Source organism: Haemorhous mexicanus, chromosome 1 (genome assembly GCF_027477595.1).
Source record: "Haemorhous mexicanus isolate bHaeMex1 chromosome 1, bHaeMex1.pri, whole genome shotgun sequence".
NCBI lineage: Eukaryota > Metazoa > Chordata > Aves > Passeriformes > Fringillidae > Haemorhous > Haemorhous mexicanus.
The window spans coordinates 58,925,994-58,945,538 of NC_082341.1; the positions used below are offsets into that span (position 1 = coordinate 58,925,994).

Below are 19,545 nucleotides of genomic sequence, written 5' to 3' on the forward strand. Positions count from 1 at the left end.
TACTGCTTCACTGACAAAAACTGAATAATATTCCAATCTTGTTATGAAACTTGGAGCGAGAGCTAACAACTGAGGAGAATTCACATCACTCTTTTTAAAAGTAACATAAAATACTGTTTTCTGCCTTTACTGAGATTAGACTAAGATTTCAGCGACTGTTAGGTTTGTTTACACAGAAGTTGATCATGAACAACAGTAACTTGCATATTCTAGAGGTCTTGATTCTGGAGATGCTCTGAGGATCAGTTTCAATTGAAGGCACTACTTCTTAGCTTAACTGGAAAATACTTTGAGAATACACAGCTTCAGATGTTATGTGTGTTTGATGGTCACCCAGTGCCAGTACTCTCTCTCTTCTGTTTTTTAATATAAATACTACAGAAATTTAAAAATTCAATTTGCACATGGTCTCACTCAACTACTGTGACAAGAAAAGCCCGAATCCACAAGAGGATTTTCAAACTGTTCTCAGATAGTTCATACTTAAAACAACAGAGAAAAACTGAATAAGCTTTCCAACCTTCCTTTAATAATGTTACTGTAATTTTAGGTTTTACAGAGTCTTAAAATAAAAACCAAAACTTTGCCAAACTCTGGAGCAAAAGAGTGTTTGTAGCTACAAATGGAGACTATTCAGAAATCAATACTGTGCACAGTACAATATGCCTTCAGTTCCCTTACACTGTTCCAATACAAAATTAATCAGCCAAAGAAAAGCTCTCAGCAACAAAACAGATTTAAATTCTACAGCACACTACTGCAGTAGTTCCACAGAATACTGAAATACGCTTTCAATTAATTTAGTTAGCAGCTTGTCATACATTATACTTTGTATTCCTGAACTTTGAAATTTTATTTCAAAGCTCTTAATTACAAAACTAGACATGTAAAGAAGAGGAAGCTTAAAATTTTGACAGACAATTTGAGATAGCTAGGGATCAAGGAAAATGATGTAACTTACTCAAATTTTGAAAAAGGACATTCACTAGAAACTTCTGTCAAAAACAGCCATTGGTATAAAACCGACATTAATGTCCTAATATCACTATCTCTTTTCAAAGCCAGCAGCAAATGAGTTGATTAGTGTAGTTTGCTTGTACCTCTCAGAAAAAAGGTCTCATACTCCAGCACATGTAGATCCATTAACCTGAAATTCATCTGAGTAAACATTTCACACAGGAATAAGAGTCAGTATTTTTTCTTCATCTTATAAAAACTTTAGACTACTAAAAGCTACAGTCCAGTTACCTAACAGGAGGTGGACCACATAATCCTCTGAGACTACAGGCTTCAGCAGGCATAAAGCTCTGATTAAAGTGATCTGCAAATAAAACCTTCCATCTTCAACACAAGTTGAAGATAATACCTGTGTTTCAATGTAAATTTTAGAGGACTGTCTCAGGGAGTGGTAAGCAACTATATAGCATGGAACTAATTAGTGGAAAGGCACTCCTGAAACCTTTAAAAAAATCCCAACCACCACCTAAGAAATCAGTGACAAATGAATACTGACATGCTACTATACAATTATTTCAATTCCAACACCAGTAAAATGCCTGCCAGTACACTATAATTAGCTCAAAAAGTTTTCAACATGTTATACTTCAGCTGCTAAGAGAGGGGGGGAAGTGTCTTTTACTGTTTGGTCTTACAGAAAAAAGTTGTATTTCACTTACCAGTTCCTATATAGGGTTTAAAGCGTCCTGATAGTCTGTCAACAAAGGCACCTAAAACATCTAATCCCAGTAGTGCTACCTGTTGAAACAAAAGCATTAGATATTATAAACCAGATCAATGAGGAAATTTTTAGAATATATTGCAAATAACTTAAGCATAGGAATGCAAGTATGCTGAAAAGCAATCTTAAAATTTCAGTTGAAGAGCTAAGAATTCTTTCAAAATTCCTATCAAGACAAAGTTAAGAATATGCTTCAAATTGATCAAATTTACATATACCAGAGCAATTCAGATTTTTAAATTCTTGTCTTAAAACAGAAGAAAATAAATATTGGAAATCCATTGTTTTCCTATTTTCAACTACAAAACCCAAAGACGTGGTTTAAAGGTTTCCCAGATGCTAAGAGCTTACCCCTGGCAACTTAGCTCATCCACTAAGGTCATTACGTCATTTTCCAAACTCCCAAAAGAAAATAATTGAGAAGCTAATTCTGCTTTCCCTAGTGGTCCAGACCAGACCATTTTTCCACTTACTTGTTAAACTAGGGAAGCTTAATTTTTCATTTGCTCATTAAAAAAATCATAAAGAACCTCCTCAAACCAAACAAAAACAACAAGAAAAATTAAACAAAAACAAAAAAAAACAACTCAACCCACAACAATGAAAAAAATAACCCTAAAGAAAAACTAAACCAAAACAACAACAAAAAAAAGGAAATGCAAAATACTACTGGAGTTTTGAGGAATTTCCCATTCATGCACAGAAACCAGATGAGACAACAATATCCACTAATATAGAAACAAAAACACAAACAGAAATTATCAGTTTGACAAAATTATTTTAAGCAGTAGGGACTCTTCTTTTGCTATTTACTATCCTGCATATTGTTCCAAGACTTCATTCTGTATTTCCTACAACAGCTCATAAGGAACACCAGAACGTGCATTTTCACAGCTTGTAGTTTACTGAATTTGCTGCTGCCCATGAAGGTGCAAACAGAACAACCATTTGTCAAAGGAACAACCTCCTCAAGCTTGGGAGTTCCTTACAGCTTTTCCTCCTCTTTATTTTCTAGTAAGACGTGCACTGCACATTTTTCCCCATGAACTCATGACTAGAATTCCTCTTCTTTATTAGCTGTTTATTTTCATAACATTTGGATCTGCATTTTTTGGACCCCTCTGTTTCTTTAAGATCCCTATCTGTCCCAATTGTCCACACTAGGCAGAAGGCCAGAAGAAAATTTGACTGGATAAGCATGTGATACACATGGCGCACGCACACAGGGCTCATATGAGCCTTGTTTCCATAGGAAACTAGAAAAATAAAGGTCCTCAAAAAACCCAGGATTAGAAGCAACCACATAATGAAGTCGTTTTTAATAAATTAAGTATTAGCACAACAGATCTTCTTTTTAAAAGGAGATACAAAACTTAGTTCACAGTTAGTACAACTTACCTGGACACAATTCTATTACATACTAAAATACAGGATAGCATATATAAGTGGATGCATCACAGGCTTAAATTAATACATTGCCAACAGGAAACTACCTACAGATTAGGGAAATGGAATACTATAGCTAGTAACTTATTTAGACAAATATATATATGTATAAATTAGCTTTTAATGTCAAGGTTTTCCACAACGTTTTTCCTTTAATGTTGCTTTCCACCTTATCAAGCAATATGACACCATAGTCAAAAAGCTCTGTCTAAAAACCAGTGTCTGATAGAAATAAATTCCTTCTGGAGCCACAGTTTTCCTATGCTTCTGTTTCCTGACTACAAACCCACCTGAGACTTGCACTGGCAATTTTAAGGTACCAGGCAAGCGTTTTGCACAAACAGTGAGCCTTTTCATCTGTAAAGATACATTTTTAAAAGTCTCTCTCTTCTACACACATTTGATTATCTTTGCAAAATCTGTCTTGAAGACTTTCATCCTCATGAAGAACAGCAATTCAGAAACTTAAGAGTAAAACACACATGCATGAGCTTTACCTCACACAAAGTCTTCTGTAGTCTGCAACTTTGAAAAGGTAACAGGTATGAAAAGTCATAATAACTGAAGAGTTAAAATGTCAGTGTGGCCACAAGCTGAAGTAATGGAAAACTGCTCTAGCTACAAAACTTGCTTTCATTCCACATCACAAAACAAGTCAGCAGAACCACACAACTACAGAAGATAGCAAGTGAACTATCATCTGCTCGTTTTGTAAATCAGTTTTAATATTTCTCTGTTCTAAAACACAATGCTCTAAGCTTCAGCATCTCCTGGTAGGTATCATCTGTGCATTACTCAAGCAGCCCTTTGGAAAGAGTCCTTACTTTATACAGGGTCACAGAAACACCATTTCAAAAAAAGAAAATTAATTGTAAGTTGCGGCAGAACTTAGAGGTTCTGCAGAAGACCTGCGACAAAGAAGTTCCAAGTTCTGAGGCACTGTGTGAGACCATTTGCCAACACAGGCTCTCCACTATCAACAGAAAAACCTTTCAGCAGCATCACTGCTCTTTCCCCAACAGCTCCAATGAAAGATGAATGCCTTCTGGGATTAAAATCAATGGATTTGTTTCTTACTCTGCATTCATTAAGCCTTTTGCTTGCTGTCTAGAAAGAGCCTTTGTATGTTGAGACTGATTCATCAGCTCACCATTGTTTGAAGCATTTAAACAGTGCTTTTAAAGTTCATAGGGAAAAAGAAATTTAGGCTCATTTGAACTGGAGTTGGTTATTTGCTATTCTTTAACAAGCCAATATTAAGCCCATCCTTGATTTCTAAGATCACAACAAAGTTGCCAAACCAACTGAGAAATATTTTATCTGTTCTGGATAAAAAAAGACCAGACTCTTTAGTGAAATCAAGACGTTCCAACCAAAAAATGATTATGAATAGAAACAGTGATTAGTAATTGAGCCTATTCTTGCTCTGCAAGCTTGTTCCTTTTCCAGCTCTCCTTCTGCACACACTTTCCAGCACTTCTCCTGCCCTTCTGTGGACAACTTCCAGGCACTTAAGTTTTCTGCTAGAAAAAGAAATACTGTTCTTCAAACCATACCTGGATAACCAGGCCTACTTACTGTTATTTTCATTGTGATTCTGTAATTTCCCATCCCTGTGGGAGACAGCTAGGGGCAGGACACTACCAGGAAAATATCTCTACTTGTGTAACTTGCCAAATGACCTTAATACAAATGTCCTTGGATTTAGTCATAGGATCTCTGAACTGTACATGGAAATATGGGTTCTGTAGAACAGGATCTGTGATGAGAATCTAATGGGGAAATTATGGAGGTCCCTATCTGGAACTCCAAAGAATGAAGTTAAGGCATTGGACTTCCTGTCACCATGGGGACAGCTGTGGTATCACTAACAATTACTGACAAACAGGACACAGCATGCCAAACAACTACGCCCTGCAAGAGCAACCATTGTTCCTGCAAGCACTGCACTGCTGGAACAAGATATATGCAAAAAACTTCATGGGATGTTTTTCTTAAAGTATTGTCAGCCAAGACACAAGGTACACTTTCTTAATTCTCATAATCTCAAGAACCTTGCAAGCAGCTCAACGTGAAACAAAAATGTTTATGTTTGCAGTATCTTGTACTTTCACTTCTTCAAGTTTCATATTCTTAGTTCTCTCTACTCATCTTCAGGAAACACTTCTGCTCCCCTATTCTATACTTCTTGCTCCCTTTACTATTTCCCACTCCAATTCCATCCACTTCCCCCATCTGCAGAGATCTACCCATACTCCATTCCCTCCCTTAGCTCAAAAGCTTGCAGATACTTAAGCACGCCCTTCGCCCCATGAGCTGAAGGACACTTCCATTTCTCTGGGTCATTGCTTCAACCTGTGGGGTTCTTCAGTCCCAGCCATGACATCTTCAGACTCCGTTTTCCCTGCCACTCAGCAGCAGTTGGACAGCTGCCCCTGCTGACAGAAGCCAAAACTGCAGTCCCAGCTGCTGAAGCTACCACCACACACATCATCTATACTGAACATATTTTAGCTGACAAGAACGCATCATTTCCATTCTCTTGCTTCTTTCACATTCAAGAGCACTAATTGTACACTTCCAACTCCAATAGTATGATTTTTTTTAACACATATCACATCACATTGCAAGGAGAGAGCAGGGTTGCTGGTATCTAAAATAGTCTTCAAGCTCAATAATTGAGGTCCAAGTTCATCAGCAAATGCAGAGCCCCCTCTACCTAAAAACGCACGGCTACTGCCTTCAAAATGATGCTTTGCAACTATACTTTGGACTACAAGTTAAGATTCTCCTAAGCACCCCATCTTTGCTACTGTTAAACTACCTATCAGCTGCAACCTCATTGTCTCAAAAGGGGTTTAGACTATCAAAATTCTGATAACCTTCCCTTCACAATTCTCCTGTGATGGCCAACCACAGAACATTTCAGTGACTCAGTGCAAGCAACCACACTACCAGAGGATTGCTGAATGAATCACCCGTATTTATCTAGAGAGTGACAAGTGTATTTCTGCACTGAAAGGCTTGGCTTCTTCAGGGGACCTCCCAACAGGCACAATTCTGGGATGTCCCAGTTACGTTGTCCTCTCCTGCACTGCAGCCAGAACAAGCAAGCAAAGTGCTCTCATAAAAATCTGAGAGGTTATTTAAAAAAAAAAAAAAAAAGGAAATATGCTTTAATGCCCTTTCCCTAAGTTGGGAACTTCAGCTTCCTATCTTGTCTGCCCACATTAATTAAGAAACATTTAGCCAATTCTGAAGAATACACTGATGAAACACTCAAAATGATCACTGGAAAAAAAAATGTTTACAACCTTCTGCTATTTCAAAATCTCTCTTCATCTTCAAACTGAACTCAGACTGCAAGTGTGATCTCCAAACTGTTCTGTATTATGTGGACAATACAGTATTCTAAAATTTGTGTACTGCCTCCAGCTTGATCCATTACAGGAGCATCTCCAGTTTACTTCACATGTGCATTAAACATTCTTCCCTTACCTATTGTAAGAAATTTTTCATAAATATTGTTCCAAGGACTGTGAGCAAAACCCAAAAGCATATGATGCAGCAACACTTGACATCATAAGCCTTTTTTTTTTCTAAATTGTCTAGCTAAAAGTTGATGTGCGACACTGGAAAAAGTTTCCAAACAGAGCCTCTTTAAAAGCAAGGCTCAGTGGGAAGACAATGATATGTATGGTATTTCTCTTTTTAATAAATAATTAATTTAAAAACTTTTTTTCCCCCAAAGAAAATTGCAGTCGAAAGCCCTTCTAAAGACATTGATGCTGCAAAACAAAGAAACACTTTATTTTAGGACTCAGTTTTTTCAAAAGAATTTAATTCTTTTTGTGCCCAAGGTCTCTTATTTCCTTTCCCATTTCCTCTTATTTAAATTGTATCAAACATACAGTGACCCCCATTCTCTGCTACTTACTCCCACCTCTGCACCAGCCCTTCTGCTGTGGAAAGAGAAGCATTCATGCAGCTGAACAGCAGCTCACTTTAGGGAACCAGCCCAACAAAGAACAAGAGAAGGCATCTTGTGAGACATGTCTCCTCCCTGAGCCGGCTAGCTGGGCAGCCTCACAAGCACTCCCATCAGAGCAATGCAGGAATGACACACCAGCACCACTCCTCAGCCAGGGACAGAAACTGCTTGAATCAGCAGTGCTGCTAAAATCGCTGGGCTCACACGCACTGACTGCTGCCAGCTCTGCTCTGAAGGACGCACCTCTCCTCCGACACACTGCACAGGGCTTGGAAAGGCTCTCTACCCACACCCAAATCAATCAAACTGCAGGCTAAAAGTGACAGTCCTGTTATCCCTCTTGACCTGCAGACATATTTGATCTGGTGCACTGAAATTGCCTGTAACATGAGTCAAATCAGCTTGCTGAAACGCTGGAAAATGAACTGAACATTGACAAAATGCAAAGTGCCTCAGGAACAACAGTGAAGACAGAACACCTGGCCACAGGAGCAGCAGAGCTGCTGTTTCAACAGCCAGTACAGTGAGGCTGGATAACACAAACTGAAGTTGCAAAACAACTGAGAACTGTCAATTCCACCTGTGGAGGAGATGCCTGAGACTTTGAGACTATATATTCCCCATTCCCAATTAAAGACCAGACAAAATTAATTTTAATTAAAATAATTAAAACTTCTTGCAAGTGTCCCTTGTCTTCAGGAGATCTGCTTGATTATTTGCCTAATATTCCATTACACTTAATGTATCATGAAGAGAACATAAACATTACATAAAAAAATAGCAATTATTACTCAAGAAGGAATCAAATAATTGAGTTTGAAAACTATAATTGGATTCACACATGGACAGGTCAAACCATGTTCTCATTACATAGAAAAAAGAAAGTAGCTCCCACACAGCCAAGATCAAACAAAACTTGAAGAAAAAAAAAATGAAATTCAGCAAAGAGTTCAAAGTCAAACATTTCTTCTTCAACAAAGACATTTAAATTAACAGCATTTGCTAACAAAGACTAAGGAAATACTGGAATCTACACTGTAACTGAAAATAAAGGTTTAGCAGGGTCCTCTTTCATTCCATTTCTCTGTCCTGCATCTTACAGTCCTACAACTCACTATGGCATTTGCCTTTTGTGCAGCATATATTGGCTTGTGCTCAGCTTCAGATCCAAAACAACCCACATATTTTCTTCCTGAGCTCTGCTACACACACCCTGCACATCCTGCATTTGTGCATTTGGTCATTTCTAATTAAATGTCTGACTCCACATGTTTTATCTCTGAACTCTCTTTTTTCAGATCTCAGTATCTCCATTTTATTCAGGTAATTTTAAATCATAGGTTCTACCTCACACACATATGTGTGGTCAGCCAAGCTTTAAGTGCTGCCATCTCTCTGCAAGTCCTTCAGACAAGCATCCCAATCACTTATCTTTACCTATCTGCAAAATTACAGTTCAAATCTTCCGTTCTGGAAATTGAAAGCTCCTCCTGCTGGCCTTTTGTTGAACTAAAGACAAACCAAAATAAATATCTGCCAAACCAAGGAAATACAAAAATGCAACACCAACATTACTGGTATTTTAGTATCTTTTGGTATTTGGCATTGAGACAAACAAATCTCAGAAAAATCTCACTCTTCAAAAATGCATAGAATAAGAGATAATTCCAAGGATTTGCCTAAAAGAAACAGTTTATCCACACTATCAGAAAGAGATAGAGTGAAATCAGATTTTCTTCTTCCCATGGCAAACAATCTGCTGCTCTGGCGTAAAACTAGTGATTATTAATTATTTTTCTACTGCAGCTGAGGAATAAAACAAGCGAAGATATTGACCACAAAGGTAAGAAATCCAAAAGTGACTCGTAATCACAAACATTCCTGATTACTCTTCTCATACAAAACTACCTGGAGAAACTACCACCATTTTAGTCATAGTTTTTTGTTAGTTCTGATTAGGTATGATTTCTTTAAAGAACCAAAAGGTGGCTTTATTGCTCAAAAATAATCTTAATGAGGGTAATTGTTCAGTTTTGGTGTTCTTAAAAGACTCCACAACATACTAACAGTTAAGAATAGATTTGCAAAGCTCTACATTAAAAGCGGTATTTCCCCATCCCACTTCTCTTCAGCAGGAGATCAAAGCAGATTTCCAGATTACTTGAGTCAGACATAGAACAGTTTGAGTCACCAGACTGCACAGTTAGATAATCTTATAATTATTTCAAGTGACTACTGAGCATGAGAGAGACCTAATAGATGTGTTAAACAAAACTCATGTATACATAGATGAAGATCCAGGCTAACCCAGTAACACCAGCAAATATCTATCAGTAGTACCACACCCAGAATGGGTAACTCATTTACTGTTTGAAGTTCACCTGAGAGTCCAAACAGAAAAAATAGCACTGTTTCCATTTCCTGAGATTGCTAAATATTTCAGTTTGAGACCAAATACCAGCAGAATAAGTCTATCACTCAACTGTTAATACTTTGCATTCAACTTGCCTACTCTTACTCCTCACAGCCTTGGAAAAACAGTTGAAGGAGAGGGGATAGGGACATATAGCCAAAAACCCAAACCTCTGCATTGTAGAAGGAGAGATTAGACCCAACCAACAAAAAATAAAACAGATCACCAAGCAACCAATTTTCAGTTCAGTGAGGAATTCTTTCTTTTTAGCGAGATACAAAATAAAAATTTAAATTATGCACATCTTCTGTGTACTCCCTGACGTTGCAAAACTTTTGAGAGTCTTTGTAAGCCAATCCATCACTGCATAGACATCATAACTGAAGTCCTCATCATTCAACATAGACTCATCTCTCTCTAGGTCATTCCCTATGTTCTGCAACCAATTTTCACTACAACTCTGAACCACCTGCAGATGAGTCAACACATTCTTAATCCCACCTTTCTGTTTTACCAGTAACTCAAGCTAGTAATTGTTTTCCACTTCAATGAGCTAGATGAACTCAGAAATTTTCCTATCTGCTCTCTCAGTTTGGAATTAGGTTGTTTATTAAATAATTATAAAGAGTTGCAAACTTCAGAACAACAAAAGCACTGTCTGTTTTATGGGGCCAAAATCTTTTTGGGATGAGTTAATTCAACCTTGCTGATAATTAGCCCACATTTAGAATTATAGAATTGTTTAGGAAAAGGCCTTTAAGATCATTGAGTCTAGCTTGTTTACTGAATGCTTACTCTTTTTCCCCCCCTCTCATTACCAAGCCTGCCAAGCCAACCTTCCTATTACTCCTCCAGAGCCTTTCCCTTCTGGTTACATGAGCCAGGGTGGCATACCATAGAAAGTTTTCTCTTCACAGGCACAGCATAAGAATTGAGACCAGAGCTCTCAGATCATGCATCTCCTCTTTCAGTATAGTCAGCAGAGTATACTTCATGCAAGAACTGAGCTTTCAGTGGGAATAAAAAATATGGCACGTTCAGGGCAAGTCACATTAGTTATCCCTTTATTATCCATACCCATCACCACGAGCAGAAATAATGCTCTCCATCAAAACTTCCTCCAGCATTCCCCACTTGTATCTCCAATTCATCTAGCTCAGCAGTTCTGAGTCTCCAGCCATTATCACTGCTTGTGATATCACCAGTTATGTCAACTGGGAGGGATTCATTACTTTAGGACTCTGGAGACCTGCAAGACCTTCAGCAAGATACAAAAGAAAGATGATAAGAAGAATTGTTAAGTGCTCTATGTATCCATTTCTCAGTAAAGGGTGACCAACAATATGTTAAATAATACAGCAATCAAAAATCACTAGTTTTTTTTTGAGAAGACACACAAGTCTGCGGCATTCATTACTTTTTATCTTTCAGGGCCTGAGTGTAATAACAAAATAGGATGCAACATTTAAATGTGTAACATCTATGCTGACATAAGACAAAATATGCAAGTAAAACACATGCCATTTTTCTAGAATATTAATCTTCATTTTGAAGCAGCACATACTGGAAGTCACTACCACAGCCAGGAACAATGGTACTGATCATGAACAAAACACCCAAGATCTTGTGCTGTTGCCATTAATATAGTCACAGAATCTTCTGAGCTGGAAGGGACCCACAAGAATCATCAAGCCCAGCCCTGAAGTGATGGCCCCTACAGGGATCAAAGTCATACTCTAACATACATGACGTGCTTTGGAATGCAATCAAGAGCCACCAGTAAGTGGACATTGAGATGATGTAACAAAAATACTGTAATGATTTAGCAAGCTATCTTTAAAATTCTCAGAATTTGTAATACTCTCATTCTGCATGACTCTTTTCAGTGGTACCCAGCCATGTCATAAGGGCAACAGGCTCAAACAGAAACACAAAAGTTCTATCTAAACACAAGGGAAAAATTTCCTTTACTTTGAGGGTGACAGAGGACTTGAACAAGCTGCCCAGAGAGGTTGTGGAGTCTCCTCTGGAGATATTCAAAACCCATCTGGCTATAATTCTGTGCAATCTGCTCTTGGTGAACCTGCTTTAGCAGTGAGGTTGGACTAGTGGATCTCCCTTCTGTGACTGATGCTTGTAGAGCACTGCATAGTTCTCATTCATCTTACAGTCCAAACAGCTCAGGAGTTCTGTCATCTTACATCAACACCAAACAAAATGTCTTGCACTATGAAAAATACATCTTGAAAATTGCATTTCCAGTCTTAATACCGAATTCTGTTAATTTACAATTGCAAGAAGAAACTCTTACATTACCCTGTTAACTAAGTAGCTAGCACTCTTCAAGAAATGAGTATTTTTAAAGACCTGTCTAGGACTTGCACTAATCAATTTTTTCACCAACAGCTGCCCTCAGATTATTAATTTAAAGGCAAATAAATTATATTTGTCCAGCACACGCTACTTCCTCAAGCTAACCCGACCTTTACTGACAGACATGCTTCCAAAATAAATAAATCATATGTGCAAATAGAGTTAAGCCTTTATTATTTTCAGACCTCAAACTCAGAAGTTGCTACGTGCAAACACTGGCGGATTAAAGTGAGTGTAGAGGGGGGGAAAAAAAAAAAATCGTTTCAGGAACACACTGCCCTTCGAGGTTACTATGCGCCCTCCTCCTGTGTCTCAGAAAACAGAAAAAAAAGCGAGAACAAGCTCAGTCCAGCGAGTTTAAAGGTCCCAAATGCAGGCTGATCACGTTAGCAGGGCAGGGCGGAGCTGGCCCGGCCGGGAGCCCCGGGCGCGCAGCGCGGCCCGGCAGCGCCCCCCGGCGGCGGCAGCGCGGGCCTGCCCCGGCCGCGCCGCGCACACGCACCGCGGGGAGGGGAAAATTCAAAATAAATAAATAAAAAAAAAAAATCGCCAATGCGAACACGATTGTCCTTGGCACTAAAACTGCGCTGTCAATGGCCTTATCGGCTGACCGACGTCAGAACAACTCGCAAGTGTTAACGCTGTGTGAGGGAGTGATCGCTCTTTTCCCGTGGCTCCGTCTAAAAGACACACGCACACAGGAAAAAGCGAAACGTGAGTCATCATCGGGCCGCTGTGAGGATACTGTATAATTTCCCAGGTACGGGAAAGTCACCTAAAGACGATATAAACAACTTTCAACTTACAGTGGGAACCCCAAGAAGCCAATTATTCCTTAAATCGTCTAAAATACACACACCGTGATACAAATCCGGTGGAGCAGCACTCTTTACGGCCTGCAGAAAAGGATGGCAACCCCATGAAACACTACACCCAAGTAGAGAGACCATGGAATGGGAGTGGTAGCGCGAAAAATATAAGAAAAATAATCATCAGCTATCTTGTTTCTGAGAAAGAAGCACAACCCGAGTGTGTAATATAGTTGTGGGGGGGAAGGGGGGGGGGGGGGAGGGGGGTTTAACATAATGCCGTGAAAAAACCCTCAAATCCAAACCAAAACCAAAACACTACCTAGCCAACAATATAAGCAAAAACAAAACCCCTATTACTGCTTCTTTAAGGATACACACAATAAAACATTAACCACACTTCCAGAATCTCGGAATTCCCCTTTGTGCGGGGAGGGATAATACTGGCACAAATGCAGTTTTATTCTGCTCTTACCTGATTAAAAAAGTAACTCTGTACCTCCCTACCATGATGAATCATGGTCTTCCCGGACCGAGCCCCGCCGAGCAGTCTTACCTTAAAATTACTGGAGTTGACCCACGCTGTTAATTCGTCGATCACTTTGTCAAGGCGCTGCTGGTCCTGCTCTAGATCGGGGGACCTCGCCGGGTCGCCCAGGTACTCCAGCAGCTCTTGGCCGACCTGCATCCTGCGGCCCACGTCCTTCTGCTGTACCTGCTCGCAGAAATAATCCATGCTGGCAGGCTCCATCTTCGGACACTGCGGAAAAGTTTCTTCGTAGGCGAGACGAGGGCCTCAGGGTCGGAAGCGCGGGCAGGGCAGGGCGGGCGGCGGGGGCGCGGACAGGCCTGCCGTCCTCATGGAGCCGCTCCCGGCGCTCCCCGCCCCGGCTCCGCGCCCGCCGCCCCCATGCGCACTCGCAGCCCCGCAGGGGGAAGCCCCCGGCGGGAAGGGAACGCGGCGCTGCGCCGGGCTCGGTAGGAGCCGCTCACTCCTGCTCAGGGCTTTCCAGCCGCCTCCACGCTGTCCCGAGGGATCCCGACAGAGCTCCCCGCCGCCGCCCCTCCTCTTCCCCCGCCGGGGAACGGGAAATAGAGCTCGAGAACAGGCGCTGCGGGTGGAGGGGCTCGCAGGCACCCCGGCCGCGGGCTCGGGGGGTCCCCCGGGGAGGTGATGCCGCCCCCGCTCGTCCTGCCTTCTCTCCTCCCGCCCGAAGACAGATCTGCGGGCCGCCTCTCACGGGCACCGGCGAGGCCGCAGAGAACCTCTCATGCTCCTGACGCCACGGCCTCCGGCCCCTCCTGCCCGCCCGTGGGGAGGCTCCCAAACTTTCGTCCCGGCGGGTCTCAGCGCCGCCCGCTCCCCTCCACCGTGAGCCGAGCCGAGCCGGGCCGGGAGAGTACCCCCAGAGAGCCGCTCACGCTTCGCCGCGCCTTCCCCCGCTGGGCTCTGCGGCGGCAGCGCCGCCTCCGTCCCGTGGAAGTTGCGCCTCCCGCCGCCGCCGCTGCCGCCCCGGCCGGCGCCAGGCGGACACACCGGGCGGGGCCCGCGCGGCCCCGCCTCCCGCCGCGACTCCCGCTTCCCCTGGGAGAGCGCGCGCCCGCCCCGCGCTGCGGCGGGACGGACGGACGGACGGGTGGGTGGATGGATGGATGGATGGCCGGGTGGATGGATGGGCAGGTAGATGGATGGGCAGGTAGAGGATGGGCAGGCAGACGGGCAGTGCGCGCTCCCGCCGGGCGTTCCCCCGGGACCCCTGCGGGTCGTGTCCGGCGGCATTGGGGGCGCATGCGTCCTTCGCCCCGCTGATCGCCGCCGTGCCGGTCCGGCGCTCTTGGGGAGAAAGGGAAAGTGTTGGAAGAACAGGGGAAGAGGCATGAAAGGTGCTGGGATGCTTGGGTGCTCCCCTGCCTTCCTCTCTCCCCCGCCTTCCTCTCTCCCCCTTCCAAGCGCGGTCCCGGCTTTGCCTAGCGATGCCCTGCATCCCCTCCTGCCTTGCTCAGTGCCCAGGTGTAAGGCGGGGAGATCGCCATGGAGCCATCCCACTCCCGGTGTGGTTGGCTCTGCGGCGTTGCTGTCCGCAAAATCCTTTTCTGGAATGCGACAACACGCCAGAGAGACACGGATTAGTAAATTCAGAGTTGTGCAAGCCTGGGTGCACAGTGCTATTCCATAAATCCAGCACAACCGATCGGACTTTGCACACTGTTACTAATACAGAATCACTGAATCACAGTTAGTGTTGAATGGGACCTCTAGAAATCATCTAGTCCAAACCCATGCCAAGGCAGGATCACCTAAAGGAGATAACACAGACATACATCCAGACATGTTTTGAATGTTTCCAGAGAGGGAGACTCCATGAACTCCCTGGGCAGCCTGATACAGGGCTCCACCACCTTCAACATAAACAAGTTCTTCTTCATGCTGAGTTGAAACTTCTTGTGTTTATTTTATGGCCATTGTTTTAATTTATGGCCCCTGCTCCTCCTCCTGTGGCTGGGCACCACCAAAAAAGAGTCCAGCACCATCCTCTTGGCATCCACCTTGGACATATTTATCTGCATTAATGAGATCCTCGTTCAGTCTTCTCTTCTCTAGACTGAACAGGCCCAGCACCTGCAGCCACTCCTCATAAGAGAGATGCTCCAGACCCCTAATCATCTTCGTGGCCCTCTGCTGGACTGTCTCCAGTAGCTCCTTTCTTGTTCTGAGAAGCCCAGAACTGCACATGGATGTGCAGCTGAACTGAAGGAACTGTTCATGGATGGCAATTTCCCAAGTAAAGCCCCAGCATGGCTGACCCACATGCAAACTGCCAGGAATCCACTTGAATTAAAACAGAGACTCTTAAGTGAGGGGCTGTGACTTTAGGTGCTGTTTCAGGGCCAATTTAAACCAGTCCAAGTCCCCTTGATGGTGGGAAAGGCAGTCGTGTCCTCTCTGTCCCCCTGCACTGGCCTCTGTGGCCTCTGAAAGGGCGATTATGGCTTTCACATGCAGTGAAAGGAAAGCAGAGGAGGTCACCCTTCCCCTTCTCCCACCCTAGCTGCTCCACTTGGCCCTCGTCTTGTCCCTCCTGCCAGACCCTGCACACATTGATCACTTGGGCTGATTTAATGGGCTAAATGACAGAGCTGGTGTTGGTGAGCTGGGCTGGCTCACAAGTCCTACAGGTAGAAGCATGGGACTTGGAAGATGGGAAGCGTAACAACCTCCATCAGTGGCCATGGACAGTGACATTGGCCTCCTGCCCCTCTGATATTGAGAGGATTCACCTCATGCTAAACTGGAGGCCACTGCTGATACACGCAGTCCTTTTCTTCCCTGCTGTCATGTATACAATTCTTCCCTTCCATTCACCAGAGCTGGTTTTTATTTATCCTCACTTAAACAGTTCAGAAAGATAATATTTTTATGCATTTTTCTCCCTTTTTTGAAATCACATGACTAGCTTTTTGCTGATTCAGATTCCTAAATTTTCTCACTCTGGGGTTAAGCAGCTACCAGAGTTGGAGCAGGTAAAGTGGAAGCAGACAGCCAGAAGATAGATGGGGAAGACAGCCTTTGTGTTATGAAAGCTCAACCTAGTTTCAAGACAGCAGAGTCTGGCTGTCTGGCTTGTCTTGTTAGTCTCTACACTGGGGAAGAGTGAAACTGCAGGAAAGCAAGGTACTCCCTTCATTTGGCTACTGGATTTAGACTGAGGAACCACACCTGCAAATTGCTGCTTCACAGCAGTGTAAACCAGCCAAACTAAATTGGTGCTACAGTGCTCCTACTTGTCTGCTTCTCACAAATCCCTTTCTCAGGAATTCTCCACTTTCCTTCTGTCCCATTGATCTGGAAAAAAAAAAAAAAAAAAGAAGAAGAGAACTCTCCATCCACAGGTGTGGCAGGAGGCAAGACAACAAGCAGCCTTTTGTTGATTTCGGTGAGATGCAGCAGCTGAGGATCCCATGCTTCATCAATCCCTTTACAATAATGAAGATGGTTAAAAAGCTTAAAGATGCCTTTAAAACAGAAATGTATGTATTTACTTTGAGCTTATTGTAATTTACAAGAAGATTATGAACAGCTCATCATGTTTTCAGGAAGGAAATCCAAAAAAGGAATTTTGGATGAAGCTGAATAGTTCTTGTCTTGTGTATGCACTGCCACTTATGAAGATATGGAATTGCAGGTTACTTTTCTAGGAAAATGGGACTCAAGAAACTTTTGGAAGTGAAAAAATAAATTTCAGAAAAAAAACTGGATTGCACTATTTTTTATCCGTTCACTAGAATCTGATTCACTGGTGTTGTCAGTTTAAAAAGCAAATATCTTGCTATGAAAGTTTTAAAAGTAATTGTTGACCTAATAATATTGGCTAAATAGAAAAGAACTAAGTAGACGGTACTGAACTCTTGGAGTATTAGCAACTGTAAACAATTTCTGTCCTTGTCCAAGCTATCTGGAAAAAAACCCCCAAGTAACACATAATTCACTTTTCATTACAGTCTAAATTAAGCTCAGTCTCTGAAGAAAGAAAATCCTAAGCAAAAAGAGGGGGTAAAGCTTGTGGCACTACGTTTCTGAAATTCTCTCAATTCAATTCAAATACACTGATTAGGTAATCCAGTTGCTGTGACTAGCATTGAAACTGAGGGGAAGGGTAAAGTATAATAAGACACGCACTTGAAATATCAAAACTATTTTGTCAACTGAAAGACGGCATTGCAAAGCTATGCTAAGGGCAAAAAGTCATGCTGGGCTATGTGACCTTTCTCTTTTTTTCCATTTCACGTAATAAGTGTTTTCTTAAAAACCATGGCAGAAAATAATTGCCTTGCTTTAAATTTAGAGGATTAGACCACTGTATTTTGTCCTGTGATCCTGTGATCACCATGCCATGACTAGTGCCTTTTTACAGTATTGATTATAGATACACTGTTTTGAGGTACTGTTACTGATACAACAGCAGAAAATGGGTAGCCTTTTTATTCCTGAGGTGTTTTGGTAAGACTAAGTCAATTTTATTTGAAACCTAACACTGAGAGGAATTTTTTTTTTTTTGTGGGATCAATAAATGTTGGTTGGCATTTTCCTCTGCAAACAAATAGCTTTTGGATTTAGCAAATAGAACTTCTGGATGTTCATTTCCTTTTTTAGCAAGGCAGGAGTAGCACTCCAACTCTGAATCCAGAGCAGTCCTTCAGCTTGGACAAAAGGCATGGCTTCGTTGTAGATGTTCTCACAAAGTCCTAGTGGACTTTATACCTAGGGATGTGGGCTAGGCTCCAAAAAGAAGGCATTTTCATTCAAGCCAAAGATCTTTTAAAGCTTCTTATTCTCAGTTAAGGAGATTGCTTCCTCTGGAATGCAATCTTCTTTTTGATATGCGAGCATGTGAGCATAAATCCACGACTCTTGTGTATTCATACAATGCATAATATTTTGTAGAGCCATTAAGCCCGGTAATTGGATGCAGAATCAAAATTTCCTTCAGTCTTCTCAATGTGACTTGCTAGCAACCAGAGCAATTACAGCAGGAGCCGAGGTAAATGACGCTAATCCAGTGAGGCGCGTTTCCAACCTGAATTGCACACCAAACCTGTTCCTACACCCCCAGCCCATCCAAGTGTGCTGCAAAATTCCTGCACGTATTTTCCTGTTCTGAAAAAGGAGACAATCCTACCAGTGGGCTGGGGAGGGAGGATGCCGTGCTCGTTGTTCCTCTGGCTGATAAGAAAGCACATCGGGTGCTTCAGGCTCTGCTCTGCCCTCCTTCCCTTGCTAGCAGTAAGCCTGAACAGGCTCAGAGCTCAAGCCACCTGGTTATTGATCTCCTGTAGCAGGAGATTGTCAGTGACTGCTGCAGAAAAGCTACTTCTACAGAGTGACTTCCCTTTCTGAGAAACCCTTCCCACACAGAGGATATGATCCCATTGGTGAAAGAACCACAGAAATCCCCTAAAAAGCCTCTGATAAAAAGTTCTCTTCATCACAAATAGCGAACACGGGCCAAAATAATAAAAATAGAGTGAATTTAAAAATTTCAACATTAGTCACTCAGAAAATTCCCATAAATTACACTTAATGTAGCCTAGGTTGACACTGAAGAAATCTAAGAGAAAGTTGTTTTTCCTGTTGGATTCCCCAGGAGCTGGGTCAGCACATCTACAACATGTTCCACCCTGGGTAACTTGAAAAAAATGTTCAGATTGCGACTTGGATGTACTGTCTTTCAGTCACCAACATTCAAAAATGGCCCAAAGTGGCTGGCTGCCTGCTGAAATTCCGCATTGTGCAGGTTGCCTCCTAGACCCAAGCTGGTACCAGTGCCAACTTGGGCTGCTTTGACAGTGCCATGTGGCTCCTGCAATCTGCCATCAGGAACCTGAACTGGTGAGTTTTGTTAGCCAGGGAAAAGGGCCGGCGTTGGTGTTCAGGGACCTATGGCCCAGAGTGGCCGGCTGGCTCCTGCAATTTCGCATTGCGCAGTATGCCTCCCAGACCTCAGCTGGCACCACTTGCAACTCAGGCTGGTTTACAGTGCCAAGCGCCCCCTGCAATCTGCCATCAGGATCCTGGGCAGGTGAGTTTTGTTTCCCAGGGAAAGGGGCCAGCATTGGTGTTTGGGGGCCTGTGGCCCAGAGTGGCCGTCTGGCTCCTAAAATTCTGCATTGCGCAGGATGCATCCCAGACCCAAGCTGGCACCACTGCATACTCGGGCTGGTTTGACATTTTCAAGTGCCTCCTGCAATCTGCCATCAGGAACCTGGGCGGGTGAGT

The 19,545-nt window shown here is 42.7% G+C and overlaps 1 protein-coding gene across 12 annotated transcripts in view; it reads right to left on the bottom strand.

Annotated features, from left to right (window-relative positions):
- Positions 1–13,576, bottom strand: part of CLASP2 (cytoplasmic linker associated protein 2) — a 147,602-nt gene extending 134,026 nt beyond the window's left edge. For all 12 annotated transcript variants that reach the window (XM_059850525.1, XM_059850502.1, XM_059850469.1 and 9 more), the window contains exons 1-2: positions 13,327–13,576; positions 1,677–1,755 (exon numbers count right to left, since the gene is read on the bottom strand). In XM_059850525.1, coding sequence (XP_059706508.1) covers positions 1,677–1,755; positions 13,327–13,521 — 274 coding nt within the window. In that variant the 5' untranslated portion in view covers positions 13,522–13,576. The remainder of the gene's footprint in view (positions 1–1,676; positions 1,756–13,326) is intronic.
- Between the last annotated feature and the right edge of the window lie 5,969 nt (positions 13,577–19,545).